The 13,020-nt window shown below is 38.1% G+C and overlaps 1 protein-coding gene and 2 long non-coding RNA genes across 5 annotated transcripts; 2 read left to right on the top strand and 1 right to left on the bottom strand.

Annotated features, from left to right (window-relative positions):
- The first annotated feature begins 616 nt into the window (after positions 1-616).
- Positions 617-10,631, top strand: LOC106157189 (uncharacterized). 3 transcript variants are annotated; one of them, XM_013532756.2, is made up of 9 exons: positions 617-818; positions 3,894-4,049; positions 4,319-4,478; positions 4,868-4,954; positions 5,232-5,348; positions 5,490-6,129; positions 6,347-6,512; positions 9,013-9,395; positions 9,615-10,631. In XM_013532756.2, the coding sequence occupies exons 2-9, from the start codon at positions 3,910-3,912 to the stop codon at positions 10,274-10,276; spliced, it is 2,355 nt and encodes a 784-aa protein (XP_013388210.2). In that variant the 5' UTR covers positions 617-818; positions 3,894-3,909; the 3' UTR covers positions 10,277-10,631. The 3 variants fall into 3 exon arrangements, with proteins under 3 accessions (XP_013388210.2, XP_013388211.2, XP_013388212.2); XM_013532757.2 differs by lacking the exon at positions 617-818 and adding an exon at positions 2,347-2,491; XM_013532758.2 differs by lacking the exon at positions 617-818 and adding an exon at positions 2,971-3,357.
- On the top strand, positions 7,113-8,216 carry LOC147764144 (uncharacterized). The gene is made up of 2 exons (XR_015331720.1): positions 7,113-7,451; positions 7,947-8,216. It is a non-coding gene; the product is annotated as an uncharacterized LOC147764144 (long non-coding RNA).
- Positions 10,297-12,257, bottom strand: LOC147764143 (uncharacterized). The gene is made up of 2 exons (XR_015331721.1): positions 12,188-12,257; positions 10,297-12,104 (listed from the first exon to the last, which is right to left on the bottom strand). It is a non-coding gene; the product is annotated as an uncharacterized LOC147764143 (long non-coding RNA).
- Positions 12,258-13,020: the final 763 nt, after the last annotated feature.

Here is a 13,020-nt window from a genome sequence, read left to right as displayed (position 1 = left end):
CCATGAGGTAATTTTAGTACCAAATGAACATCCTTCTATTGAGTTACAAACGACTAATTAAATGTAAAAAAAAACATTTTGAAGACTAAAAGCTACACAGTTAAATGCATTACTTTTATTTTCATTTCAATTAAATGTCACTTTATGGGTGGGGGTAAGCAGATAATATGACGTGCCTTTGGGCATCAGTGACATCAATAAAGGTTGTCCAAAAATACAATCTATGCTGATATTTCAAACTCACAAAAAGACAAGTGAACACACACGTGTACAGGCGCTACACACACACTTTCATTCGCTCAGTACATGCACTCACTCAATACGGTAAAAAGAAAATCGAAAAACTTGTCACCTGACTACTAACCAAATTACCTGTTTACCTTTGCGTCACTTATAGCCCCAAGTTAACAACGTGTCCTAGTTTGTCTTGATATAACGCTAACGAGATCTGTGACAAAGGCTTCACAATGCATTCTGAACAACTGAATGGTTTCCTATAATAACCACTGCCAAATACCCTGAAAGCAACAGTAAGCTAACTTTCAGCAGACCTCGACCTCGGTGTGCTCCCAAGAAATCGAGTTGAGCCCCCCCCCCCCCCCCCCTCCCCCAAGTCCTGCCTCCTCCATCACTGTCAACAGGTATCCAAGCATCGTCATTTTAAACCTGTACGCATGCACGAGGTGTCGCGTAATCTCCCAGGCAGAGAGCATTGTAGCCAGCGGGCGCCGGTGTACTTGCATGCCGCGTCTTGGTGGACATTCCTCACAGAGAAGCTCTCCGTGTTTGGGGCATTTTAGTTGAAGGGATTGTTTATGGTAAGTTGTCGTATGTGTTTTAAGATGTGATTGGCGCTGAACCTGAAGATATGGTAAGCATATGTATGTATGTATCCGCTGTATCGACGTACACTTTATTTAATACTATCCAGTTGGTGTTTAAAAGAAGAGTCCTCGCGTGCTTCATTTTTGATAGCTGTGAGTTTCACTTGCATGTACTGTGTTTTCCAAAGACACACGTAGGACGGGGCAGGGCGGCGGGGGGAGGGAGTCGAGAGGAAGATTTGATCTCCACGGTAACTATAACAAAGATTGAAATAATATAAGCTAGAATGTGACCCGTTTGCACCTGATACGTATTTGAATGGTGAAACATTTGGGTTATTACTCAATTGCCATACCGTGTCACCGTTCCCTCCCCACTGTGTTCAGGCAGCCATATAATTCCCTGTCTAAATCAAGCAGGACGTCGTGTAATGAACAATTTAGAATTTCTAGAACCCATGGTTCCCTCCAATATACGACTAAATCAAGTATTTAATGTCTTAAATCATTGATAAAAATGTGTTGGTGTTTTGACGGTATACGATGTCAAAGAAAGCCCTGTCGTGGACGGAGCGCCGACTTACGCATCCTACAGGGCGTCCGACATCATGAGGGCAATGGATGTCCTTACATGCGTAGGCTGAAGCAGGTGAAACACTTGCCTCATATGTTATTCATCCAAATTCGTCACTGATAAGACCGACTGTTGGGAAGAGGTTTAAGACCCACCTAGGATGTTTTTCATCTTATCTCTTTTTCAACCCCCTTTTTAATAATCAATCATGATAAACTTCCCTCGCGTGGCAGAGGTGATTTCAGGCGTGCTGATGATAAATCTTGCTGTTCATGTCACTGTCGTCCTCTCTTCTATCTACTACAGCTAAAATCAGGGTTATTGTTCGTTCTCCGATATTTAAGTTCTGTCAGGTCACTGTCCTTATGGAATAAGAACACAGGTCTTGTCATCGCCACCACCTGAGGTGGCAGCTAAGATGAACAGTGCTTGCATTTGGTCAATACTCCTGCAGTTAGCGAGAGACCCCATCATTTCTATTGATGCTCACGCACTAGTAATCTGAATGGCCTATGGGACCTTTCTTTGGTTCATTAGTAATGCATTAACAATTAAACACCGGTTCGCTAGTTTTTAGATATTTTGATAATTGTCGGTAATGCTATACCAATAGTTGTCTCACTACCCGAAAGAGGCGAGATGATGGAAAAATCTAATTATTAACCACAGGAGAACAATAGTAAATTATCTGTTGATTGAAGAATCTGAAATAGTTGTCAGGGGGACTAAACAGTGATGACATTTTTACTAAATGTTGAGGTTGTCTAGAACCCTTCAGGGTGCATGTATGCACTGTTCTGTTCAAATATTTACAGCTCTTGAATATTCTGCTGTACAATCAAATGTAAACAACTCTTCCATTGACTGCTGACTTTTCATGTAGGATGTTGTGGTTTTCCTCTGGCACCGTAATCCGTTTCCCTATTTAACTGTTATCTCTTTTTAACTTTTGACTGCAGAATCCATCCTACGTAACCGGTATTTCGTGTTTTGAAACTTTTTTTTGTAATTACATCCTATAACTGCCTACAACCACACTTATATAAAGTACCAGTAGCGAGGAGAAGGAGCGGAAACCAAAGGAGAAGTACATGTAGGTATACTTGTGATCCATTTCACTGTATCATGATCGTTATAGGGAGATTTAGAAAAACAGTACACCTTGGTTAGATTGGGTGAATAGGGATGTTGTTTACTTTGTCAAACCAGCTACGAGTATAGCACTGTAAACTCGATTAAGCATTGGATGATATTGACCTTTAGCATTAATCACGGTCAAAAGAAGCAGTACGTGGCGTGGTCAGTCTTTAACTGGGAGATTGTGGCTGTGGGGGGTGGTCTGGTTGACCTGTCAACAACTCTGTTGACTAATGTAAATAGGATACGAAAACAATCCTCTGGATTTTTTTTTTTTTTTGTATTTTTTTAACATCTATAGCTATAACTTTATTTATATAATTGTTTTGTCTTGAATTATTGTACTGTCATTTACGCCTCGTATTAACACAGGAAAAAAAAACGAACGAAGAAATGGATTTAAAATAGGCAAATAGAGATAATGTGTGAACATAAGAAGTTAAATTGAATAATCAATGCAACTGTTCTAAACGAAAATAAGCAATTGATATCCCCAAAAAATCCACATGATCATGCATAATGTTGGGTAAATTTGCGGTTAAAAAATGACGGAAAGAAACGAAGTGTACACACATAAGCGGTAGATTCAATAAGTTCCAGCTAGAATCCAACATAACATTATATTGGATCCTAGCTTCCAAGCAGGTTTCAAAGGGAATAGTCACCGGAAATCGAGTTGGGGAATTTTAGGTAGTGCAGATTGGTTTTAAACTGAGACTGGCCGTTTACAGAGATTGTCAAGATGTGGAGGAGAAGGCTGAAGAGGGCAACTTAAACAATGGAATCTATGGATTGTAAAAATGAGAAGTGATGGGTTTTCTGGTCAGTCGCAAAAAAATATACTTGAATGAATATTTTCATTAGTAATTATGTTTGCTAAGACGTGAGGATTCGAGGTAGAGGGGGATATAGACAGACGAGCTGTTCATCATGAAACATTATAGAACCAAATAAGTTGTCTTATTGTAAGACGCGACTTGAATATAGGAAATTGATAGAATTATCATGAAATGAAGGAAGGAGATTTAAATAAAACAAGTGCAATAACATAAATAACATAAATTGTACTGATAGAAGATAAGAGAGCATGCTTTACATTGTGAAATATGTACATGGCACTGTTGTTTTTGTTAATTTCTTTATAAATTTATTAATATGCAAATGGGAAGTTAATTTTAAGTACTGTCAGACTGTATAAAAATAATTATCCATCATTTATCGTTAAGCGCCAATTTTGTGACTGTGCCGTAAAGTAAAAAAAACAAAAACAACCAAATATTGTAAACTCAGAAGTATCAAATGGATTTTCATTGTATTATCGAGAGTATTTTCTTATCCATTCGAATTTTTTTTCGCAGTTTACTATCCAAGGAAATGGGTTTACGTCTACCCAGCTGCGTTTTACTGGGCGTGATTGTGGTGTTTGCCAGCCTGAAGCCAGGGGAAGCCCAGCTCTACGGCAGCAACCCATTCGCTAGGTGTGGTGTAAACGCCACCATCAACGGGACAGTAAGGTACGTTGTAAAATTATACGCTACTTGAGTTATTATTGCATCACTTCATCGTACTCAGCCGCACATAAAGTCAGTAACGTATGTCCTCGTTAAACCCTCCGCTACCGCTCAAATGTGATACATTCATTTTATTTGATGATTTTTCTATTTTATTTTTATCTGTTAAAAATCGTGTTCATTTCTCATATATTTTGGACGACTGTTTTCACCAAATCTCCCCAGTGCTATATATTCATATTGATATTTATCTTTGAATATCTGTTTAAAAGCCAAGGAATTGTTCCCACGGTGGAACTTGGCAAGGCAGTGGGGCTCATCCTAGGATTCGGATTATTCGCAGTCCTTGTTGCCATGGCGTTTAACCTTGTGAGGAAATATGTATACCACGATGCAGATAACCTAGATACAGCATTCGACGCAGGTGGAAATGTAAGTCGCATTTATTTGATAACCTTGCTGTCAGATATAAAACGTGTGAAAAATTATATTAAATAATCTATTGGTTACGTGATTCACAATAGTTAAAAACACGGCTATTGTATAATGTTTGTATGTTATAGTCCAGATTGAAAGCCCGACAGTCTTGAATATAATCACTATCAAATGCCTTATTTATTTCTTTTTAAAATCTAGAAACTTGAATGCGAACTAAACATATTTTACAGGGGATAAATTAGTAATTAGGAAACCGTGGAAGAAGGTGAGGGTCTTATATCACAGCTGCAAAGATCCAGACTACTTTAGATACAAAAACATTAAACCATGAAGGGATAAAATCTCGCATATAGGGAAAAGCTTACTCATATCTTTTATCGCAGGTTTCTATTGGGCTTACTGCTACAACTATCGTATCGCAATGGACCTGGTCTACTACCCTTCTACAGTCAGCTACTGTAGCCAGCAAGGTAAAAATGTCTTAAATATTTGAATACAAAGTATGATTATGCTAAAACTTAATTTATTAAACTTAATTACTGGTAGCCATCTTCAAAACCATCACTGAAAAAACGAAAACGTTAACTATGTAATATAAAAGACGCAAATGAACTGCGTTCATTGCGTGCTGAAGATGACGTTTTGTATCATTACGTAAGTATGATAAACATTTAGTTATACCCTTAGTGCGCGAGAATTATAATGTTTTACTATTATCATTATTGTTTTGAATATTATGGTTTTCAGTATGGTATCAGCGGACCATTCTGGTATGCAGCAGGAGCTACAATCCAAATCGTTCTCTTCGCTATCCTCTCTATTGAACTGAAAACTAAAGCTCCGGGCGCGAAAACATTCTTACAGGTAAGTCACGTTTTACACGACCAAAGTGTTTTTCAAAAAATAATACTTAGAAGCTAAATGGGTAATTATGGATATATCAATGAAACTATACCGAAATCTGATGACTAGTTACTTTAAATAAATATTCTTTTCTGTTTACAGGTTATCAAGGTTCGTTTTGGAAAGGCCACGCACATAACATACTGCGTATTTGCTTGTTTGACCAATCTAGTTATTATGGCGTCCTTGTTGCTGTCTGGCACTGCAGTCCTCACCAGTTTAGTTCAAGGCCTCAACATGGAGATGGCCTGTATGATCATGGCGGTGATCGTTGGAGGGTACACTCTTATTGGTGGACTGGGAGCAACGTTCTACGTGTCCTACTTCAACACAACACTCATCTTTTCATTGGTGTTAATTCTTGTTGTGGAAGTGTATTACAATCCGTACGGCAATGAGAAAAACCCAATTGGAAGTGCGTCAAAGATGTACGATTTATTAAGTTGTATCAATGGGCCACCGGGAAACGCCGAGGGAAGTTATTTGACATTTTTCTCAAGCGGTGGACTTATGTTTGGTGTAATTAATATCGTTGGGAATTTTGGCACAGTCTTCTGCGACCAGGCCTACTGGCAGAGCAGTATTGCAGCAAAGCCTCTTCAGGGAGTCTGGGGGTTTATTTCTGGAGGGTTGACGTGGTTCGCGATACCTTTGACCATGGCGACAACCATGGGGCTTGCCTATCTGGCCTTAGCTGCCGAGTCCGGCCAAACGATGCTCTCGCCAACAGAAGTGGACAAAGGTGGGTTAAAAGGGAAAATAGGAAAAAAAGAAAGACTGACTTGTGCATTTTTCTTTAACATAGAAAATAAAACGTGTTCTTTTGATTAGAAAAAAGTTACTCAGATTGGAGTGTAATGCTTAGAAAATTTAAGAAGGATGCCTCGAATGCTGGTTTAAGTGAAAATATATCTCCCAATTGTCAAGCCAACGTACATGTAGAAAACTTGTCTTTTTAGGCCTGGTTCCGCCCCTTGTGGCACAAAAGCTTCTCGGCACCTCTGGAGAATACATCATCTTGCTGCTCATTCTAATGGCGGTGATGTCCACGGGTTCCGCAGAAGTTATCGCTGTAGCATCTCTGATTATCTACGATATTTACAAGACGTACATCAACCCATTCAGGTTAGACGCACTGGACTGTTTTATTTTCTAAATCTAGCATATATAGGCAAAGACCTTCGCTGCACATGTAGTTCAGTCATTCTTTGCTAGTGGTGCACTGCAGGGGGGCCATAACAAGAATGTTATTTAAATTTAGATAGCCAACCAAATTCTCATGACATCGTTGTGTATGTTTCAATAACAAATCAAAGAAGCTGCATGAGCAAGGAGGATGTTGTTATAAAAGCAAAAAAATAGAAAAAGCAGAAAATATATCGAAATAACCCTCAAAATGGCGTCCTTTTTTGTGGAATTTTGACCCTACCTCTATTTAAGAACAGTTTGTTTAGGGTTTGAATGGATTATTGAAGCAGGAAATACATCTACTGCAAGAAGATATAATAAACAGAATGTGCAAATTGTTATTTAAATAAAAATTTATTTGAAGTCACTGAAAAATGATCACAAAATTAGCTTAACTTACGATACATGCGGTGTCCCACCCCGATGAAAATTTCATCTAATCCTATCTTTCCGTATTAAAACTGTTCAATCGTCCAAAGTAGTATGTCGGTTAGTTTGTGTCACGAAATCCAAGATAATATCAGTTTTCTGAAGAATTTCACATTTATTGCTCAGCAAGGTCGATTTTTCTTCACCGCGTCCCAATATAACGTTCGCAACGCTGAAACTTCAGAGATCGATTTTTATCAGACGACTTTAAAATGCCGCGTGAAAATTATACATCGATAGCGATCTTCTTCCATACTCACTAACTGATGACGTCTTACACACGAATGGCTTCTTTTGCACACTAAAAAAACCAGCTCAAACTGGCGGGTGGCCCATTCTGATAACGCATAACGCAATGACGCTGTCGAGATAGGATGCAGGGCACAGGTGTAATTCCCTCGATTTAACCGTCACAGGATTGTTTATTGGGATCTTCTTTGTATGAAGGTGAGAAATAATGAGTTTCGTTTCATTTTTCTTCAATTGTTTCAACATATTTGTGTACCGATTGATTTTTACCATTCTATAAGTAGGGTGACTTCGTCTGAACTTTCGTTTTGCGTCTGTTTCACATGGGGGACTAAAGGTCATATTGAACATGGTGACGCGGTGATACCGTATTCATGTTCTCTTGTTCTCGAAAACTCAATCATCGAAATTGAATTACTTTTTTTTAGTTTTGTCTTAAATTAAGCTGCTACACTGTATTCCGTGCGTTTAAAATTTAACCGTCTGTAAAAACAGCAATAATGGATTACTAGCAACACTTACGTTACGCAATGAAGCACCGAAAATGGGTGAAGAAAATGTGTCTCAGTAATGCGTGTTTGCCACTCATAATGCACTGTACTTTGTTTGAATAAGCAATAAACTATTTGTGATCTTAGGTTATCCATTGTTCGTTATCAGAGTTAACAGATTCTTTGTGTGATTTTTTTTCAGAATCCCAAGAGTGGATGCCTTAGTGAGCACAGAACAGATATCACCATTGGTCTACATATGTCAGGAAGAATGTTATAATTATGAACTTTGTGTTACACTGAACTTCATTTTGTTAAATTTTGTATTTAACTGAACTTTATTGTGTTAAAATAATAATAAAAAAATAATAGTTCTGATAAAAAACTACAATCTGGAACATTCTTTAGATCAACTTTGTTCAGTGTGTGTCCCATATGACAGAGTTACAGTAAATAAAATATGTGAATTATTCCTCTGTGTTTGTCAATTCCATTTTAAAAGCATGTGAAAGTGGTGTGCCCCTCATGAATGAAGTGTGTATGGATAATAGCAAAAATATTGTTATTATTTACATGATTATAAAAAGTTTTCGACCCGCGTCAATAACGTTACCATGACCCACATATTCACCATTTTTATTAATTATGAAATGTGGATTAAATTCTTCAAAACCAGTTTTGAAGCACTGAGACAACACCCCCTTATGATTTAAACTAAAACTGAAAACATTCCATTAGACTTTCATTAGTTTGTGCAAAATATATTACCCAGGGTAACGCGTCTTGGATTTGGTGGGTATAGCTGTTCAACTCTCCTGTGTGCCCTAAAAAGGGCAGCTGCTGTTTCCCTTTTTATGAAATGATAAACTGTGATGGTGTAGCTATCACATCGCAAAATTACAGCTTCCCAGAGAAAGTTTGAAATTTTCGGTCAAATTCAACATTTTGTAACCACTAGCAAAGAATGACAGAGTTGTAAAATTATCCAAATGGTAGTGAATCAAAGTAGTTGATGGCTGGAAAATGTGGTTCCAAAAGACGAGTAACTTTCGTTATCATCAGGTACAAACTATCATACAATCAAATGGCTGTTATTCGTTTGCAACGGATATTAATTAAGTTTTAACCTCTGTTTAAATGTGGTATGAATTTTCGGCAAATGCAATACAAAGTTGATAGACTTGCATGCGTTATATTGATTGTCCGAATTCTGCAAGTATTTGAAAGAAAAAAATGTTAACTATCACGTATTCTGAACACATTTCCAGAAAAAATCTTCCTGCTGAAAACTGTATGTTATGTGGAAAGCATAGGATTAACGAGTGTTCCTGCATTCCTGTCAACCTGTGTAAAATCTGTCAGCAAGACGCCCTTGCGGCACGCAGCAAGCACGAACTGGGAGTCAAACCATACAACAAGTGTCCAGTCCATGGGATGTATCGGGAGTACTTGGCCCAACTGCTGAACTACAAAAATTGGTGTATTCTTTGGGTTTCTGCGTTCACAATTCCATGGATTCTGTTCTGTGACGGCGTCCAGTTGAACCTCAGCTGGGTTTTCCTGTTCACCGGCGTACTGATTGGTTCCGTCGTTATACCAATCAGTCTGGCTATCACGTGGTCTAGGATGAATGCTGCAGGAATGATATCAGGTAAAAATATACGGTAGACTTGAAAAGTGCTACAAGGTGTATACATATTTTATTTATTGGCAAAAAGTAGAAACAAAGCCATCTATTAGTAGTAACGCTAAGGCAATTAATATATTTTTTTCCTATTTTGTTCAACGAAGTCCCAAAACTTACAAGTGGTCGTCACCAGCCATTGGAGTCAATGATTTCATTGCTTTGCGTAATTTTGATCGCTTTCAGGCGCTGTTGTTGGGTGTGTTCTTGGCATTACCTCTTGGCTGATAACATCCTCACAACACGAGGGAGGACTGGCCAACTTTATCATCAACACAGGTAAAGAGGACAGCATGCTAGTCGGGAACTGTGTCTCCATTGGCTCTGGCGGCATTACCTGCATCATTGTAGCCCTTCTGACCAATAGACGAGTCTCAAAGGAAGATGTCATCGCAGAATGGGAGAAAACTCGAAATATCGACAACCCGCTCAATCCCTGGGTCCACCTTTATAGGCATCTACCAAGGGAAAACAAGGACACTCGACCATCTCACGGGGAATTTTTGAAGATGTTTCGACCTGCGAAAATCACGGCGTATTCAGCTGGCGTCATCCTCACTGTCGTTCTTGTCATCGTCTGGCCGGGAATAATGGCGGCGCTTCGGGTCCTGAGCAAGGAGCTGTTTGCAGGGTGGACCTATCTCTCTCAGGGTTGGTCGTTAATCGCTGCAACATTTATCATCAGCGTTCCTCTCATACAGGAGGTAAAGGGAATATGGGACCAGCACAAAGCCAATAAGGAAGATTTCCACGAACTTAGCGGAAGCGTAGAGAACGGTCTAAGTGGTGCAACTCCATCCACAAGTGTCGGTAATGTCAGCACAGCGACACATTTTACGTCTCTGTAAAGTGTGGCCAAACGCAAATATATGTTTCAATCAATCATTTATTGATAATGGCCTAAGATAAAATGCTTCGCCAAACTAAAAAGTTTAGCGAAGAGACGCTAATGAAGACTCCATACAATTTTTAGACCATGAAGCACAGAGCGTGAACTACAGGCCATGTTAGAAGCGACTGGAGCTCTACATAAATAATGGTTAAACCACTGATAAAACACTGCCTTAATATTACCTTAATATTACCTCCTAGTCCCCATTGTTTAATTCTTTTCTGTGAATGATGCACTATTTTATTCTCTTTTTCAATGCGCAGTATCAATGTAACATAACACAAGTAAAGAAATATATTTTTAAAACAGCACGATGTCTTCAAATTGTTCTTATTTATATCGGAACAAAAAACAACAGGATTCGTATGTTTACTGTGACAGGAATGGGAGCCCCACAAGCGGTAGCCCGGGATCCCATTTGATTAGTACAGGTTGGGGTTTGTCGAAATTATCGCAATCAGCATATGGGGTGAATACTTTATAACAAGAGGAGAAAAGATAGCCATTGGGGTTTTAATCTAATTGAAAGGATATCTACCTGTGCAGGTATGGAAATATTTTAATATTCAGTATATAGTGCTATAACATACCTCAGTCTAAAAGGGAGAATATCGTTTACCTAAAGCAAGTAAGTATATCTCTTGATTTTTTTAGTGTGCACCAGGTAGTTCTTTGTCAAAAATATCTGTCCTTTATTCACCTTTGTTTTCTCAGTTGATTTCGCTGAATGTGTTTATCGTGATCTCAGCTGTCACATTGGTCGGCGACACTGCCAATAGAAGATTTAACAGGCGAGGCATCAAACTATGAATAGATTCAATTAACAAGAAAACATTTTAATCTGTTTTACTACACCTGAACGTTTCCTGAAAATAGAACAAGTACAAACCTAACAGAAGTCACTTTTGCGTGGGTTTTTCGCACATTGCATAGCTTCCCCTTTTACCCAAGGTCAGGTATTTTTGTTTCTTTTTCGGATTGAAAACAAGTGAAAATGATATAACTGACTCTACAGCCTGATAAGATGTTTACCACAATTTGTCACCCTAAACGCTTTCTCGGGATAGAACATCCATGTAATAGAAATTTAATATGAATGTGATAGAAGAACCTGACGTGACTACGTAGTTTACAGTGATTTCATAATGCCCTCATTGTGTTCGAACTCTTACAAAAAATTAAGTTAGTCTATATTGATTTTGCAGCGAATCTCCTGACAAAACCTTGCTCAGTAGGCCTAATCTTATATACAAAATCTCTCGTGGGAGGTACACATTTTTATGCTATCGCAGGATAGAAAGTTAAACAGGTTTTGATGTGTCTTGAGTAGGGCCTGTATTTAATATACTGAGACTCTCACTTAATATCTTTTTTTGCAAATTCCATCCATTTCACTTGTCGCAGAACCCAACTTGAGTTATTCACTTACAATAAACGAGTCTACTTAGCGTTGAAACCATGCAGACGAAGGGCGAATTTATAGGTGTCTTTCACGAAGTCTAGAAGCTTTTCCTCCAAGATTTGTAACCTAAATCAAACCTTGGACCCACGATACCAGTTTGTTCAATAGGTCCTAGCACAAACATATCAGTACTTGATCTTTTGGTTTATTTTAGAGCTCTGTAGAAATTTGTGCAAAAATCCCACCAGAGTCGAAAGTGCTGTATACGTGTATCGGTGATTCGGATTCGCTTCACATTTGTTGCTACTGGTCCCTTTTGTTTTTTACGGAACACCCAAATACAAACTCAGATTTTCCTATTTCATTGCAGAACTCTGGTCAACTGGAAAAGAAACCTTAAAAGCTAATGAATAGCTATATACAATAAAAACTTTAACTACATTGGTAATATAGAAATACACTTACATATCTGTTGAGTCATACGCTGTCACGATGTAGTGACACATCCTAGGTCTGTACACTAGGGTTGGACAAGTGAGAGTGAGCATAATTAAATTAGGTTCCAGTGAGAGTCACGCTTCAGTACTTTATGTGATTATAAAATGTAGGTTCTTGACCAGTGTTATGACCAGTCATGAATATTCATGAATGGCAACTACTATATATATTAAAAACAAAACAAGAAATAAAATTGTCGGTGTAGTTGGTCTTATTGAAATTCAGAGTTCACTTTAATTCATTATAATAACCCAGTATTACTCTTATATATTAAATAAAGCCAAAAATGATATATTATGTGTTAGCGAAGGACGCATGCAACTGATTGAACTGAAGAAAACGTGAGCTAGACAAGGGGTTGACAGAACGCCTGGATCTGACCAAGAGACATTTTTATTGATTAAATTGATATTCTACAATTCAGACTGAAAAATATCGCATTTCCAGAGATTAAAAATTAACTTTTGAACCAGAGTCCAGTTAGACTCATCATCATACTTGACCTGTATTTAGCCTTTAGCCAGGCGTTTACAGTCAGTTGAAAGCAAAACGGTGTTACCTCACCCCAAGAAGATTTTTAATTGCTTCGTTACTTCATTACTTAACTCAAAATAAAATTATGGAGGTATTTTGAGAAATAAAAGGTCTGATTATGGCGAACGTAGAATCGATTTGGTGGAGATCCATTATTTAATTTTAATCAAATTGTTATTAAAATAACAATGAGAATTGAACTGCCTTGTCGGGCTGCGCTCCTTTCTAATTTTTGTTCGGGCACCAATTTTTGTATGAGCATTTAT

This window comes from Lingula anatina, chromosome 1 (assembly GCF_051362555.1).
Source record: "Lingula anatina isolate TDL-2025a chromosome 1, LinAna3.0, whole genome shotgun sequence".
In the NCBI taxonomy this organism is placed as follows: domain Eukaryota; kingdom Metazoa; phylum Brachiopoda; class Lingulata; order Lingulida; family Lingulidae; genus Lingula; species Lingula anatina.
This window is presented reverse-complemented; position numbering and strand designations above follow the sequence as displayed.

Excerpts from the sequence above, each read along its gene's own strand:
- LOC106157189 (XM_013532756.2), top strand. The coding sequence starts at position 3,910 with ATGGGTTTACGTCTACCCAGCTGCGTTTTACTGGGCGTGATTGTGGTG. Across the intron at positions 4,955-5,231 it reads CAGCTACTGTAGCCAGCAAG|TATGGTATCAGCGGACCATT; the intron begins GTAAAAATGTCT and ends TATGGTTTTCAG. Across the intron at positions 6,513-9,012 it reads ACGTACATCAACCCATTCAG|AAAAAATCTTCCTGCTGAAA; the intron begins GTTAGACGCACT and ends ACACATTTCCAG.